We start from the raw sequence: 16,540 nt of genomic DNA, 5'->3' as shown, positions 1-16,540 counted from the left end.
CCAGCAGAACCACCTGCCACTCCCCGCCTGCACCACAGCTGAGCTGGAGCCACCAGCAAAAGCCCAGAGGCACATCAGTCCCCTTTCAGGACCGACGAACAGCTGTGTTGCAGGCTTCAACAGGGCCACTAGGCATCACCTAAATAAACTCATCTCCCTAGGGCTTCCCCAAAGGACTAACACTGAGCCAATCACGATGCTTTGAAGTGATTTCAGGGGTAGGAAAATGAACTTGTATAGTTTCTGTTCTCCTGGGGACCAGATCTTAGTAAACAAACATTAAACACGTACCCAAGTAATTACAAAATAAATCAGAAACAGAAATTACAGCAAAGGCTGTAATGTAGATTTAGACAAAGTCCAATGAGCACTCAAGTCCCCTAGAAAGGCTTATTACTAGAAACACATGTGGCGAAGTCCTGTACCTTTGGCCTCGCCTTCTCAGGAACCCCTAACGATTGCATTAAGTCCCACAGACGCAATCAGCCATTACACCTAACTGGAAGCTTATCCGTTTCATTGGTCACCAATATCCTACTGTTCCCCCCCTAAATCCTTTCCTATTGAATGTGTCTTTTGCTTTGCTGGAGTATCTACTCAAGTAAGTTTTGAACAAGAGACTTCAATGCACATCTGTCCCAAGAGCTAAAACAAAAAGTACCAACAACAGCAAATGCCAGTGAGAATGAAGAGAAATCCGATCGCTCAAGACTGCCAGCGGGCATGGAAAACAGCGCAATGGCTCCAGGGAAGAGTTCGGCAGGCAGAACCCTGCAACACTGAACGTGTGCTTCCCGGGAGACACAGCGAGTACACTCGGCATTTCTACCAGAGAAATGCACTACGCTTATGTAAAAACCTGCGTGCAAATGTTGACAGCAGCTTTGTATGAACAGTCCAGCACTAGGGAAGCTCACATGTTCTCCAGCAGGTGAATGGCTCGACGGTGGTACGTCCACACCATGAAATGGAAAAGGGGCAGGCGTGATACACATGGTAACTTGGATGGACTGCGTGTGCCTTCTGCAGAGTGAAAAAAGTCAATCTTGGAACAAAGCCTCAAAGACTTCATTTATATGGCATTCTTGATATGACAAAATGAGAGAGAGAGAGGAAACAGACTGGAGGTCGCAAGGGTTTGGGGAGGGGTCGGGAGGGAGAGAGGTGGCTCTGGTTATGTATAGGGGGGTAACATGAAGAACTGTTCCATACTTGACTGTGGTGGTCCAGTCTACTTGTATATGCACAGAATTGCATAAACTCACCTGCACATATGCCCAAGCAGTCACACGATGAGTGTACGTCAAACTGGTAAAATCAAGGTCAGTGCACAGTACCAATGTCAATCTCCCGATTCTGATACTAGACTCAGGTCATACGAGATGTTCCACTGGGGAAACCAGGTGGAGACTATCTATGACCTCTCTGTATCATTCTTCCCAACTACCTATGAATGTAGAATGAACTCAAAATGAGCATCTCTGTAAAAGAGGATTTGTAAGTAGAAAACTTTTTCCAGTCCTTGAGAATGTGATAATGTCTTTATTCTCACAAGGAAATCTAGCTTGGCCAGGCAAAGACATCTACGTCCATAATTTGTTTCTCCCAGACTAGAGTGTGGAAGGCACTGTTCTACTCTTTCCCAGGGACCTTTGCGATTCTTTCCAGTTCAAACAGTTTGAGTCTAGGAGTTGGTTTTATTTATTTGCTCAGCAACTTTGACTTTGCTTTCTGTTTATATTGCGATGGTATCAAAATAATAACAGCATACAGAGCGTGACTCATGACCTGAGATGCTGGAGCACGTCAAACATTCCGTGGGATTAGAGTGTAAAACGTAATTTGAAGGACAGTGAATTTATCTATGCCTTTTTGGGGCAAGTCATCTTTTTTTTTTTTTTTAAGGATTTATTTATTTTTTAGAAAGAAAGAGTGAGAGAGTGTGAATGCAGGAGTGGGGGGAGGGGCCGAGGGAGGGGAGAGAGAGAATCCCAAGCTGATTCCTCGCTGAGTGTGGAATCCTATGCAGGGCTTGATCCTATGACCCTGGAGATCATGACTTGAGCTGGAACCAGGAGTCCGAAGCTTAACCACCTGAGCCACCCAGGTGCCCCACAGATAATCTTTCAAGGTATGGTATAGAGATGAGGAGTTGGTAACGCGCCTGAACTTAACAGAAATGAGATCTGAAGTGGTTTTTCCTCTGTAAGGGTAATTGGGAGTGATAACTCCAGTGCAACCAACACAAAAAAAGTAAGAAGAAACTGTCTAAGTGCAAGAAACTAATGCTGAACAAAATTACAGCTAAGGGCTGAGCACAAGCCAGAACGCTAAATGAAGTAGTAGAGAAAATCATCTGCTTGGTGACCCGTGCCCACAGCTGAGAAGAGAATCCGATCAACACACTTAGAGCTTGCCATCCGCAGCTAGAAAGAAAGATCCCACTCTGCGCATCCAGAAGGCTCAGTCTTCTTAGGACCAGTCTCATTAAATTCTGAGAACCAATTAATATTTATGGTGACAGACATTTGTGTGAAGAAAGAAAATTTGTCCCACACTAGTTAAAGATTAATAACTTGGCTGCTCAACACAAAATGATAATAAATGTAAAATAAGTCATTTGGGCCATAATTAATTACCAGGACTGTGCCCACTAGGACTCCCACTTGAAGGAGTGAGAAATATTTGGATTATCAACACGAGTTCTCACTAATGTACTTTGCATCCATGTCATTCCCCCACAGTTATCAATAAATATTGTACGATATACTAATTTGTCAAGTTAATTAAGTGACAGGGGACTCTTTAATTTTTCATAGTTAAGTTATGTTGGAGAAGAAATAATTATAGTAAATTAAAAATGAACATAAAAATAGTTCCTAATTATTCTCCTAAAATTAACACATAAATTTCAATTCGAAAGAATTTTTTACATGATCTTGTAAGGTACTGAGTATAGACAGGCCAGATACTGGGCTTGGCAGGGAAGGAACCAGAATGAGCTTTGGCCTTTGAGACACAGACTAGCTAGGGAGACAAGACATATGCCCAAAGACGACATGGGTCAGCATTCAATAAAGTCCAGTCTCGTGACTTCTACGAGACTGCTTCTATGGGAAAACAGCTAAAAGATAAATCCACTTTTGTTACACAAATGGCCTAAGACAGGCACAATCAGTTCTGTTTTTCAAAATAATCCCAAATGATTAAAAATGGAGATCATCTGCCTCACTACATTCTCAGTGCCAACCTGGCAGGCACAGCAGGGAAAGCGGGTACCTCCTCCAAAATGGGCAGAACTCAGAAATCGCCTCCATACACACAAGTCACCAAAGATAGATTTTCTTGGAGATGGGACCCAAGCGCGTCTGTCACCCAACAGTTTATCGCGCTTACTCCTAGGCTCAAAAACGTAGTTCAAGAACCATGTGCTAAGCATCAGACGACGTAGACGCAGTGAGAGATGAAGGTTTGATGGTCGAGCTCAAGGACCTGCATGCGAATGAATCAAAGAGTGAGCGAAATCCCACAAAAGAGGTCACTCCAGGGCGCTGGGGAGCCACAGCATGGTGGTCTCCGAGGAAGTGACCCCCTGGGGCAGGGGTGGGGGGGGGGGAGTCCCGAGAGGAGCGTGGGAGGGCGTGGGGAAGGAGCGCCCTGCAGAAGGACACAGGCAGGGAAGCCCAAACCTTCACAGAGTGGGTCCGGGAGATGGGAACGGCTGGAGAGAGAAGGTGCTTCGGACAGAGGCAAGAGGAGGCCAAAAAGGAAGTGGAAGGAGCATCTGGAGAAGGTACCGGGACCAGAGCAAGAGGGATCTCGGTGTCCCAAGCTAGGAAGAGTGGGGCTTTGGCTCATGGGCAATGGGGAGCCTCACTTAGAGGACCTTAAGGGACCGGCGTCTTCTGAGCAGTAACTGAGGCAGGCTTGAGGACACGCCGCAAGGCAATGACCTTAAAAATCAGTAAAGATGCCCCTGCAAAGAAAGGCCCCAGGAACGAATCACCAGGGTCTCAGTAAAGGCAGCGGCTGTGTATAGGCAGTGACGGGGGCAGCTCCAAGAGTTACTTAGGAGGCAGACTGGACGGGGCACGGCGACTTACTGAGTACAAAGCAATGCCTCTCAGCTTGTTCGTCACATGGGGGTGGTTTGAATAAACCCTACTTCCTGTTTTTGCAAGCAACAAGTGAGCTAGGATGTCCTGGGGGGCGCCCGTCCCCACGCCCACCCTGGGCCAAGCTCACTTGTGGGTGTAGACGGCCGTCCACGGCAGGCGGAGGGTGAGGCCGGGGCAGCAGAAATGCTTCCAGAAAGGGGACCCGGGGATCTACAGACCCACTTCCCCCAGATGCTGCCAATGACGTGGAGACTGCGGGGAGCCCAGGATCTGGACACCGGCTTCTGCAAAGAGCCTCTGCTCGAATCGTACGGGAGGAAGCTCAGCAGGTTTGAAAGATACACCGCATTTCGTTTTCTAGGAGAGTGCCAAGCGGCTGGGCGCTCTGTGGACGAGAGGGCCAGGGATGGACCAACACAGGGCCCAAGCTCGGGCCGGGGAAGCCCAGGAAAGCCGAGCAGGGCTGCTCCAAGGATCCTGGCAGAAAACAGCTCTCTGTGCGGGGAGGCAGATCAGGCCATTTGGGACACAAGGGTCCAGCAGCAGCTCTGACTGGGACCAACACCGACGGAAGGAGACGGTGGGGAGCAGGACACAAAGGACATCAGTGAAGCCGGGTCAGTGAGCCTTGCAGGTGTCTTCCGGCCAGTGCGCACGCAACGGGAATGGGATCCTGGGGCCTGGGATGTCAAGCCAAGAAAATGAGAGCAGTGAACGGGCAGGAAGCGAGAGGCCAGCCAAGAGGTCGGGAGGTTTATCATAACTGCTTGGAGCAACAGATGAGCTGGGGTCCGAAGGTCTGGGATTCTTGGATCTGCCACTTCTAAGCTTTTAAGGGGACCCTGGCACGGCCAGAAAGCGCCTTTTGACATGCTTTGGCTCCTGATGGCTCTTCTCTCCTGCCTCATATGTTCTCCCTTACCATTAATGGCGGCGATGCCCAAGACTTCCAGCTCTCGGGCCATGTCCTGCTCCTTCATGTCTAGCTTCCATTGTTCTCTCCTCCGAAACACATCTCTACCTGCTTTGCCTGCCTGGACAACTCTTCCCCAAACCGAAGCCATGATGTCACCTACTCTGATCCGCCCATAGCCTGAGAATATGATCACTGCACCTAATACGCTGTATGACAACGATCAGACATGGTGGTCCTTTGCCTCAAGTTGGCACATAGTGGGCCTGCGGCGCATGTCCAACAAGTGAATGAAAGGACGTATCTTAAGATGGGCCTGGTACACCTTCCTGTGGCTGGGCTGCTGATGGGGTAAAGCTTAGTCCCCCGCCCGCTGGGGGTTTGGCGGTAGCACTTCATGGAGACCAAGGGCCGTGAACCACAGATAGCACTGGAGCTAGCCTTGGGGCGACCCCCCCCCCATCTTCCCTGCATCTCCGCAGCACCCCGGCCTACACTGAAGCTCAGTCCTATAGAGTGAGGGAGATGTGAGGCCGAGAGACGCCCTCAGCAACGCCAACCATACAACCAACCCGTTCCAGCATCCAGGGTGGTGGCTCTTCGGAGGGATAACCTGAAGAGGAATGGCAGATCGCCGCCCAGCTCCAGGACGGCGACTCTGAGCTTGGGACGAGGTTTGGGTGGGGGGTGGGGGGTGGGGGGGCGGGTCCCGGGCTCCAGGGGATTCAGGAGTTGTGGAATGGATAAGCACTTTTCTGGGGAGACAGTTCACCAGTTTCCGTCAGTTTTGCCAAGAGACCCGTGACTATGGGATATGAAGACCCACTGCTCTGGAAATGGGCCCGAACTCCTCACAGCAGCTCTGCTCAGAGAACCAGCTGCTGACCGCAGGTCACAAAGGCCTTGGTCGCAGTCAAGGCGGATGGTGGAAGGGCCTCGGTGGGTCCCCCACAGTGAGGCAAGTACCTGCCCTCACCCCACCCTGAGAAGAGCCTTTCTGAAGACAAAGGTTGCGCGTAAGTTAAAGAAGTTCCGCGGTCTGCGTGTAGGCCAAGAGCCAATGTAGCCAGGAAGAGGGCACTGGGGTTAGGACCCCCACCGCTGACCTTCCACAAAACAACAAGTCTTCTGAAAAATAAAAAATAAAAAGGCAGATCTCTAGGGTCTCTCTCTGATGGAGAGTCAAGTCTGACCTCGTTCTATCAGTGCTGGGCTCAGAAAACACACAGAAACAGACGGATCAAGAGCTATGGCTTTTTCTAAATTTTTTTCCCTTTTTTTTCTTTCTGGCACAGGACTCTGTGTTTTTAAAAGACAGAAAAAAAAAATGGCTTTCCATATTAAAGAGGCCAGAAGCACACACACGCACAAAGAGAAAGCAAATCTAAAAGCGCAGGGGATTGTACTCAACTCTGGGGAATTCAGAGTCACTTTTCACCCACATCCTGTAAGGGCAGAAAAAGCACAGGAAAAGGTTTCTGCTAAAATGTGAGCATTTTGTTTTGTTTTCTTTTTCAAAGAAAAACATGAATCATTCATATCCACCCAGATATCTCAATAGCACAGTTGGATATTTTTGTTGTTGTTGTTTGCTCAGTTCCTACTGTTCCTCCCCTGACTTCTAAAAAGATAATAATAATAATAATAATAATAATAATAATAATAATAATAAAAATCCTGACAGTGAATCTTTACATTTTAACTGTGAAGAGCACATACTTTGTACCCAAACAGGTGTGGGCTCTGCCACTCACTTGCTAAGTAATGCTGGGCAGGTTTCTTAACCTCTTTAAGAGCCTAATTATCCACCAATTAAAATGGGAAGGTGAACAGTACGGGCTTCAAATGGATGCTGAGAAAATTAAATGACATGTATGCTGAAAAAAAGATCGTAGGCTAGCCTAGCTCACCAAGTATTAAGAATAGGAGCTGTGCAGATGCCTGGGCGGGGGGGGGGGGGGGCTCAGTCAATTAAGCCTCTGCCTTCTGCTCTGGTAATGATCCCAGGGTCCTAGAATCGAGTCCAGCATCAAACTCTCTGTTCAGGGGGCGGGGGGCTGCTTCTCCCTCTGCCTGCAGCTCCCTCTGCTTGTGCTCTCTCTGATGAATAAGTCTTAAAAAAATGTTTCTGGGGAGTAACATCTCTATCAATGCAACAACCCATGCCAATGAGACACCTCAGTGCATTCTCCTGCACATAGTAACATACAGAAAGAAAAGACCCACAAATAGTAGGGCTGTGTTTCTCTCAGCAAGGATTTGTCCCCCATCTCTGTTCTGACCAATGCAGGTCATCTGTCCAGGCCCACACAAGGTCTAGAAAGCCACAGTCTGGAAGGCACAGCTCATATGGCCCAGGAATCAGGTGCTGTGAGTCCTACCCACCCTGGCCAGGTCGGAGCCCAATGTCTGCCTGCCTCCACCATGTCCAACTTGGCTGAGAACCTAGATAGTTCTCCCAAGGGCACCTAGGCCACAAAATGCTATTTCTGAGAATTTGTTCACCAAATGAGCATCATTCTTCAGGAGAGCTCCATTTTCCTCTTTTTCTCCAAGGGAACATTTACCTACTCTCTGTAAATTCACCATGTCAGAAACATCTTTCCCAGGTTCTGGGTCTTATTATGTGGTTCCTAAGAATTGCAGGCTGGGGGACTCCAAATTCCTCCTCCTTTCTGACAATCACTCTGGCTAAGTCTGCATATTACAGTCTTTGCTCAAGACTCATTCCTGATTGCCCAAAATAATCTCGGCATATGTATCCCTTGCCTCATGCTTCTGCCTCGATCCAGAGATTGCCGTATCAACTCTCTAAACTTCTCTCCCGGTGGACTCTTACTTGTGTTAAGATTTGGATACGGCTTTTCTGGCTAATCATTACACTACACCTAATTTCCTTTCCCTCCAGCTTAACCACAGGAGTGGATGAACAGATTAAAAAACAAGTTTCATTTTACCAAAGAAAGCAGACTAAGCTTTTTTTTAAAGTAAAATACACAGATACTCCAGACAATTCCCTTATCATCCACCAATTCTTTCAACATCAAGGAAGCATGGATGAGCACCAGGACTGTGAATGATGAGATTGCCCCATGTCTGCTCTGGACATTCCTTACCAAGGCTACAAGACCACAGACGCCTGTCCAAAGGCTACCACGGTGATGACATGTCCTTACCCGGCAGTCCCTCTGAAGTGTTTTCATGAGCGCATTGTATGTTTCTGTATCAAAATATAACCCTTCGTGCATGTCTTGCAGGAAATCTAAGTCCTTAAATGTGGGGTTGGATTTCTCTCTCTCTTTTCGGGAAGCTCTTCGCTTGTAAGTGGAGCCCTTCAGGTCATATGTGAAGTGCATTCTCATGGAGCGCGGTAAGACGTTGTTCATCACCACAATCCTGATATTGATGCCTCCTGACTGCATGCAATACAGTCCATAAAATTTTGGTAAAAGAGTCCTTGGATTCTGGTTTAAGTTCTAAAAAGAGAAAAAGGAGAAAAAAAAAACATGTAAATTTTATTTTCACAAAAGAATACTGTTAAATGTGTGTTTTCATCTAATAGGAGAATTAAAAATGAGGTGTGAGTCTCTTTATTCATGGTCATTACTAAAATAACCCCATCTCTGATCAGATACTTGTGTTGGCTCATTGGAACAATACCTTAATCATTCTCAACCCATAGCATTAAAAGTAGTTGAACTGAAAATGGACAGAGAGTCCTGAGATTCAACTAAAAACAGGCAAAGAAGATGTGTGACTATGATCTATGGGAGCTAAAAAGAAAATTAATGGCTGGGGTCTAATGATGAGCATTTTAAATTTAAAAGTATATTCCAAGATGGGTAGACCAACTTACAATCACACTTTGTAAGATAATGTATTTCCCCTCACCCTTCATCCATGATGAGTAGCATCAAGCTTAAAATCTCTGTACACATGACTGGTTTAAAAAAAAAAAAAAAGGAAACTTAAAAAAAAACCTGGAATACCACTGACTATTAGAGAAATGTAACATGTGTATGTATTTTTAGCCATTTTAAAGACAATTCTGTGTTAATATCCTTTGCCTGTTCTTCTGTAAGTTTTTGTTATTGTTAGAGTTCTTGATACACTCTGGATACTTATCATTTTCCTACTCTCTGTGGGGTAAATATTTTCTCCCAGTATGTTATCTTTTTTACTGTACTAATAAAAAATACAAGCCTATTTTTGTTCACTTTAAAAGTAGGTGACAAATTAAGAACAGTATGCTGGAAAGCACTTCACATCATGCAAGTTTCTCTACTATCCCCTGATCCTGTACCAGTTCCCACTTTTAACTCCTGTCCTCACTTTTTATCATTCTAGAAATAGTCTATGTGCTTACGTTAATTTTGTGTCTGTTTTTTTTTTGTTTGTTTGTGATACTGATGATTTGCCCTTGATATAATTACACTTACGTATAGTCACATTTACGTACTTCTTTCTTGTGCTTTCTTTTTGCTTCCTGTTTAGCGAAGCTTTTTATATCCTAAGGTCCTAAATTTCTTCTCTTTTCTTCCAAAATTTTAATAGTTTGGTCATTATATTTGATTTTTACTCCATTAGAATGATTCTGTGTGTGGAAAGATCTGAAATATGGAATTATCTCAATTCACTGATGTATTTGTCTAGCACTGTATTATTTCTTTAATATATTAATACCTTTAATAATAGAAAAAGTTTGTGGGTTTTTGGTGTATGTTATGGCAGGTTCACTATCTTAATTCTTCATCAAAAATGTTTTGTCTAGTCTCACAACTCCTCCCTTCCACTGTTTGTTTTTTTTTAAGTGCTCTTAAAATGATACTTGTTTTCCCTTTTTGTTTTTGTTTTCATTTCAAATGAACTAATTCAGGTCAAAATCCTACTGGCACTTTTTTAAAACACAGACTTAGTTCACTTTATTTCCTTTATAAAGCATGTGGTGGCCACAGCGGGAGCCTGGGTCCTCTGCACGGAGATTCTGGTGTGGGTTGTTACAAGATGGTCAGGGAATCCCTGATGGGGAAACTTGGTGAACGTAGTCTGTTTCCAGAGTCGTGGTGAGCTAGCTCTAAGACTTGGTTATGACATCAAAAGTGGCCTTGGCGAACTTGCCCAGGGTGGCAGTGCAGTCCTTGGCTGAAAGGGACCTGTTGTCTGTACTGGCCAGTATCAGTAGCTTCTTGGGTACAGGAGCTGAGGCAGTGCCAACAACCCCTGGCGGCAGGAGTGAGGCACCCTAGCACAGAGCCACAGTGGCTGGTCACCATGCATGGGATAGCATGGAGCTTGCCAATCTTGTTCCCCGAGTCACCTCACCACACAGGTCGATGGAAAGCTTGTTAGAGATCATGGCCCCATGGATGGCAGTGGCGACCTCTTTGGAACATTTAACCCCCAGACCGCCATGTCCACTGTCATCTCCGATGGCAACAAATGCCTTGAACTTGGTCCAATGGCCAGCACAGATCTGCTTTTGCACCAGCATAGTCTTCAGAACCTCTTCCTTGATGGGTGTCCCCAGGAAAAGTCAACCATCTCAGATTCCTTGAGAAGAAAAATATCTCCTCCAGGACTTGATCTTCACGTCATTGACCAGGAGGCCCAGCTTGGTGACAGGGATCCGCTCCTTGTCTTTGGCCCACAGAGAAGCCACTGTGTCTTTGCATGGCCCCTGGGACCCCTAGCCCACCCACAACATTGGAGTCCCATGACACTTGGTGTTTTCTCAGAGATGCAGCCCTACTGGCATTCTTGGTTGGAATCAGACTGGGTTTAGAACATGATTTGGAGAACTGAAATCCTTACAACACTGAGTTCAGGAACGAATTGTGTCTCATTATGTCATAACTTTGTTTTATGCCCTTCAATAACAACTTGTAATTTCTTTCATATTGTTCTTATATATTTATTTTTACAGACTCAAGTATTTTAGAGTTCCTATTACAAAAATTCTGTTGGGGTTATTGCTCAGACATTATAGTGCTAACTATTACTTGCTTTCCTGACCAGAATGATAGTCTGCCTTCATTCACTTGTATTTTTATTCTAATAACGTTCGTTGTAAGTTATTGTCCTCATAAACAGGATCTCATTTTTCTCCCTTCTATTCTACTTATTCTAGATGATCTACATAATGGAATACAATGGATTGCATAGATATATCTTACATCCTGCAAATCTGCTGGGCTCTCGTTACCTCTAGAAACTGCTGGCTAATTTTCTTGAAGTTTTGCTCATTTTTAATTGCATTATTTACAAGAGAAGAGTATTTACACTTTTCTGTTTCTTTTTGTACTCAAAAAGTTATTGCTAGAGATTCTTGCAAATGTAGCGGAAAGGACCAATGATGGAGGGCATCCTTATCTTTTCCCATTATTTCCAATGAAACGGCTCTTGTTCTTCTCCATGAGGTACTATGTAACTCCTGGGGACTGATAAATGCATAATGTGTGTGTCAATTAATTTATGTTAAAACTTCCCTGCCAGTTTAAAGAATTTTAAGCAGGAGAAGCTGTTGAATTTTGAACGCCTTGGTTTCTACGCAACATTTATTTGGATTACCACAAGATGTTGACATTTTTTCTTGTTAACTGGATGAATTACACTATTTGTTATACTAGCTTACATGATTGGGATAAACCACTTGTCCAGCTTGATCTTACCATTTCATTTAACTTCAACTAATTTCAAGTTAATAGCTGCATATGACTAATGAATGCCCTATTGGACAATGCAGTTCTAGAACAAGAGACTAGTTCCCCTAAGTGTAGCAATCTACATGCTTAAGATCTACTTACTTAGCAGGTTAGTAAAGTGCAATGACCATTTGATCCCACTTTCACATTATTCACAAAAAATGTGCATATGAACAGAATACATCAGGAAGGACATATACTGAATATTAGTAATATGTACCTTGGGCAAAGAATGAGAGTTGGTTGCATTTTTCTTGCTTTTCCGGATCTTCTGTGCTCTCTCATATAAAGTAGACAATAGGCTCTAAAAAATTTTCCCAGTTTTGTTCAGGATCATAAATCCCATCCATCCTGTCCACTGAGATTTCATTTCGATTTCTGATCCCTGTATTTATATGTGTGATTCATCTCCAGCAGATTTGGGAATTAAATAATATTTTTACAGCTGTGTTTCACATATAGCTTAGCGCTCAATGAATGCTAAGCATTCACATTATGCCTCTGGACTGGGAGCCCAGAACTTGGCAAGGCACTGCCTCCTTTATCTCACACCCTGTAATCTTTCTCTATCACAACAAGCTTCCAAGACAGGCATTTCACAGCTTTGAAAGATGGAGGAGACTACAGCTCAGAGGTTCTATGGCTTCCTTGTGGTCATACCATTTACTAATGGCTAAGCTGGGATTTGAACCCAGAACTGTGTGAGTCAACTAACCTCTGCTAACAGTTCTACTTGGTAAAATCTATTCAACAACAGTCACGGTAGAATCCAAATGCAAAACAAAGCTCACCCAAGAGAAAGAAACATGCCAGAGGGTTACTATAAAAAAGCATAGGGGGAAAAAAAAAACCTTGTGGAAAGTAATTACATCTCATGTAGGAGTTTTAATTATGGACAGTTACTTACCATGTAATAGCCTGGCAGTAGCTTCTGAAGGAATTCAGCTTCTTTATGCTGAACGGTTTTGATGATAAATTCATCATCACTGGTCACAAAAAACAAGGATCCACTGGCTCCGGGGTTGGACAGCTCTATTAGAGGTTCACTGCAGATGGAATACTGCAGGGGTAAATAAATAAATAATTAAAAATGCACGACTAGGTATTTCTCCAGAGGATACAGACATCATGATTTGAAGGCGCATGTGCACTCCAATGTTGATAGCAGCAATGCCCACCGAGCCAAACTAGGGAACAAGTCCAGATGTCCATCAACAGATGAATGGATAAAGAAGATGTGGTATATATATACAATGGAACATTACGCAACCATCAAAAGAAGGGAAATCTTGCCATTGCAACGTGGAGGTGGATGGAAGTAGAGGGTATTAATGCTAAGTGAAGTAAGTCAAGCAGAGAAAAACAATGATATGATGTCGCTTTTAGGCGGAATTTAAGAAACAAAACAGAAGAACATAGGGGAAGGGAAGGAAAAATAAGATGAGAACAGAGAGGCAGGCAAACCATAAGAGACTCTTAACGCAAGGAAATAAACTAGGCGGGGAGAAGGGGAAGGGGTAACTGGGTGATGGGCATTAAAAAGGGCACGTGAGCGAATGAGCACTGGGTGTTTACATGCCACTGATGAATCCCCAAGTTCTACCTCTGAAACTAATACTACACTATATACTAATTAAATTGAATTTTAAATAAAAAATTTTAAAAATACATTCACTGTACATGAAGACTCCAAGGAGGAAAATCATAGGATTGCACATCTAGACCATTCTGAAGTAGGAAGTTCTCTGCCATGAGCTTTCAAAGAAGGTTCCACTCAGAGGGCTCTTTGGGGTTTCTTTTTTTTTTTTTTTAAGATTTTATTTATTTTTACTTGATAGAGAGAGATCACAAGTAGGCAGAGAGGCAGACAGACAGAGAGAGAGAGAGAGGAGGAAGCAGGCTCCCTGCTGAGAAGAGAGACTCTCTGTGGGACTCGATCCCAGGACCCTGAGATCACGACCCGAGCCGAAGGCAGCGGCCCAACCCACTGAGCCACCCAGGTGCCCCTCTTCAAGGTTTCTAAAACTTTAATTGATCCATTTATCCTAATGATTCTATGAGAAACAGAAATGCCTTCTGAAACCACCCCCCCACCGGCAGCATCACTGAGAGAATCATCAGTCATCACATTTGTCCAATGAAATAATGCAAACAATGCTGTGGTCTACAGTGCTGTTTCCGGCAAGTGTCTGTCACTTAACAACTGAAGGTATGACTCATACTGTGCTTTTGTCACACGAACACCAACACCTTTTCTCTTTTCACGATTTACTTTCCCAAAAGATGTCATCCATGCACAGTTTCAATAAGGAGAGGACTCTTAACAGCTGTAGCTCTAGGCCAGAACACTTTCAAAGGCTCCTTTTTCTTCTGGCAGATGTAGCCCTGGGTCAGACACAAGGCTCCGGATTAGAAGGGCTGGATTCCTGTCTCTACTCCTTTAGCTTAGCCACATATTCTTGGGCAGAGCACAACTTGCCCAACCACACATGGTGATTCTAGATCACGCCCCCGCCCCCAATCTCTATATTCTCTCTCTTCCTCATTTTGTTCCCCAACTGGAAACTTGGGCATCATCCTTGATGCTTCCCATTTCCTCACCTTTCATACCCAGACGATTGATTATATCTGTCCCCTTCATGCCCTCTCTTGTGCTCATACCCTAAGTCCAGTAGTTTCACATCGTGCCTTCATTACTGTGGGAGACTCAACCTGGCCTCAAGGATCCACTCTTGACTTCTCTTGTGCGTTTTCTACCAGGAAGCCAGAGATGTTTCTAAAATGCCAATCGGATCTTATCCTCCTGTGTCTTCCTGTCTTCCAGTGGTTTCTACCATCTGGCTAGAAGATAACACCCAGATTTCCCACCACAGTTGTCAAGGCCATGTGTGGCCCAGCCCTGCTCTCCAGCCTTCTCCTTTATCACTTCCCTCTTTAAAATCTAGCTCTAGTCACAGACAGCCACGTCCCCTTGCCTCAAATGTGCCAAAGACTCTCAACGACTGGGATTCTACATCTTCCTCTACCAAGACTCACCTCTCTTCTACCCTCACCTGGCTGACTACTCCTCATTCATGAATTCATTTAGCATTGAGAAAACGGGTCCTGGGCAGCTGTAATGTCCCAGGCATTCAGGAAGCTTGGATCCCAGCAGGAGAAAGCAGGTAGGAAACAAGTAAGAAATTATGTATCAGGACATGGTAAGTGCTATGGAGAAGATGGGGCATGGACAGGAGATGGAGGGCCAGCAGGGACTGAGGGTGGTTTACCATGAATTTCGAGTACTGCTGGCCACTGGAAGCTTCCCTGAGAAGGAGGCATTGGAGCAGAGGCCCGTGGCCGTCTGGGGGAAGGATGTGTCCAGGAGAGGGGAGGGCAGTTACAAAGGTCCCGAGACCTGGGGAGTTCAAGGCATAGCCAGGAGACCTGCGGCCAGAGCCGAGGGAGTCAGGAGAGCAACGAGCACGTGGGCCAGACCACAGAGCGTGGCACAGGTCACTGCACGGATGCGGACTTTTTCTCTAAGGGAGCTGAAAGCCAGAGGAAGGTCTGGAGCAGAGGACCACTCTGTCTGCTGCGCTGAGAAGCCACTGTCAGGGGACAAGAGAGGCCTGGGGCTCAGTGAGGAAGCCCTTATGTGACTCAGGCTTTCAGCATCTGATGGATGGCACTTATTCCAGAAAACTCTTCTTGGTCCCATGAGTCTAGATCATCTTCTTCCTGGCACTGGATGTTCTCATCATGGAAGTTACCACAAAATACCTCAAATGCCCATTTCTTATTCCATGTCCCCAGCAGACTGCAGAGCTCCGGGCCAGCACAAACCACACGGCTCTCAGGCAGGGATACGTACGACGCATATGGCAGGCACTAAATAAATTTTTGTCGAACTGTGGCTGAACGCCATACGCCACCAACAAGTGAAGGGCTATCAATCCAACCAAATGCCAAAAATCCTGCAGGGAAGTAAAATTTGGGGCCATGGGGCTCAGTGTTTATCAACTAACAATTCCCACTACTGACCAGAGAAACACTGAGAGCAGAAGAAAAGGTCAGGACCCAGCATGTGAGACCAGACCAGCCCCCGTGGATGGAAAGAATTGGGTCCCAAAGATGGAAACATCTAGAACATGCCCCAATGCTTTTTCAGCTGGGCTTCTGAAGAGCGAAGTCCCCATCACAGAGAAATCTGAAAGGCGGGGAGTAGGACGTGGGGGGAGGAAGACGGAGAAGGGAGAAACCAGGAGAACAACAATGAAAAGGCAGTTTCTAGATGCTGACTTCCAATTAGCTTGCTTTGGAAGTCACAAGAATAAGGGAGACAAAATTCTCTAAGGAAAGAAAGCAGCGAGTGTGTGTGGCCTTTCTGAAAGTCAGGGCAACTTCCGTTTTCCAACTTCTCTTTCTTCTAGGCTGGCTTCCTGATGCTTCCACGCCGAGCAGAGTGAGAGCCTCTGCCATGATGGGTGACTTAGAGATGAGGAAGGAAAACAAAAATAGCCCCAAGACCACATACAGAATGCCATGAACGCCCCCGGGGAAACAGAGGGTGTTTTCCCTGTTGTGGGTGCGGGACCCGTGTGGAAAGCTCATCAGTTGGACAGGCCTGGGACTTGAAATCACTTCCCGACCCCTTTAAAAAAAAATATTTATTTTAGAGAGATAAAGAGAGAAAGAGGAGCAGAGGGAGAGAGAGAGAGAGAATCTCAGGCAGACTCTGTGCTGAGTGCAGAGCCCGGCGTGGGGCTGGATCTCAGGACCCTGACATCATGACCTGAGCCGAAATCAAGTGTCTGGCCCTGGACCCA

General features: G+C 45.4%; 1 protein-coding gene across 7 annotated transcripts in view; it reads right to left on the bottom strand.

Annotated features, from left to right (window-relative positions):
- Positions 1-16,540, bottom strand: part of PIP5K1B (phosphatidylinositol-4-phosphate 5-kinase type 1 beta) — a 293,599-nt gene that overhangs the window by 96,188 nt on the left and 180,871 nt on the right. For all 7 annotated transcript variants that reach the window (XM_082696658.1, XM_082696655.1, XM_082696656.1 and 4 more), the window contains 2 exons: positions 12,640-12,792; positions 8,208-8,507 (listed from right to left, as the gene is read on the bottom strand). In XM_082696658.1, coding sequence (XP_082552784.1) covers positions 8,208-8,507; positions 12,640-12,792 — 453 coding nt within the window. The remainder of the gene's footprint in view (positions 1-8,207; positions 8,508-12,639; positions 12,793-16,540) is intronic.

Source organism: Mustela nivalis, assembly GCF_964662115.1.
Source record: "Mustela nivalis genome assembly, chromosome: 13".
NCBI lineage: Eukaryota > Metazoa > Chordata > Mammalia > Carnivora > Mustelidae > Mustela > Mustela nivalis.
Note: the sequence above shows the minus strand (reverse complement) of the source record. Positions and strands in the feature narration are given on the sequence as shown.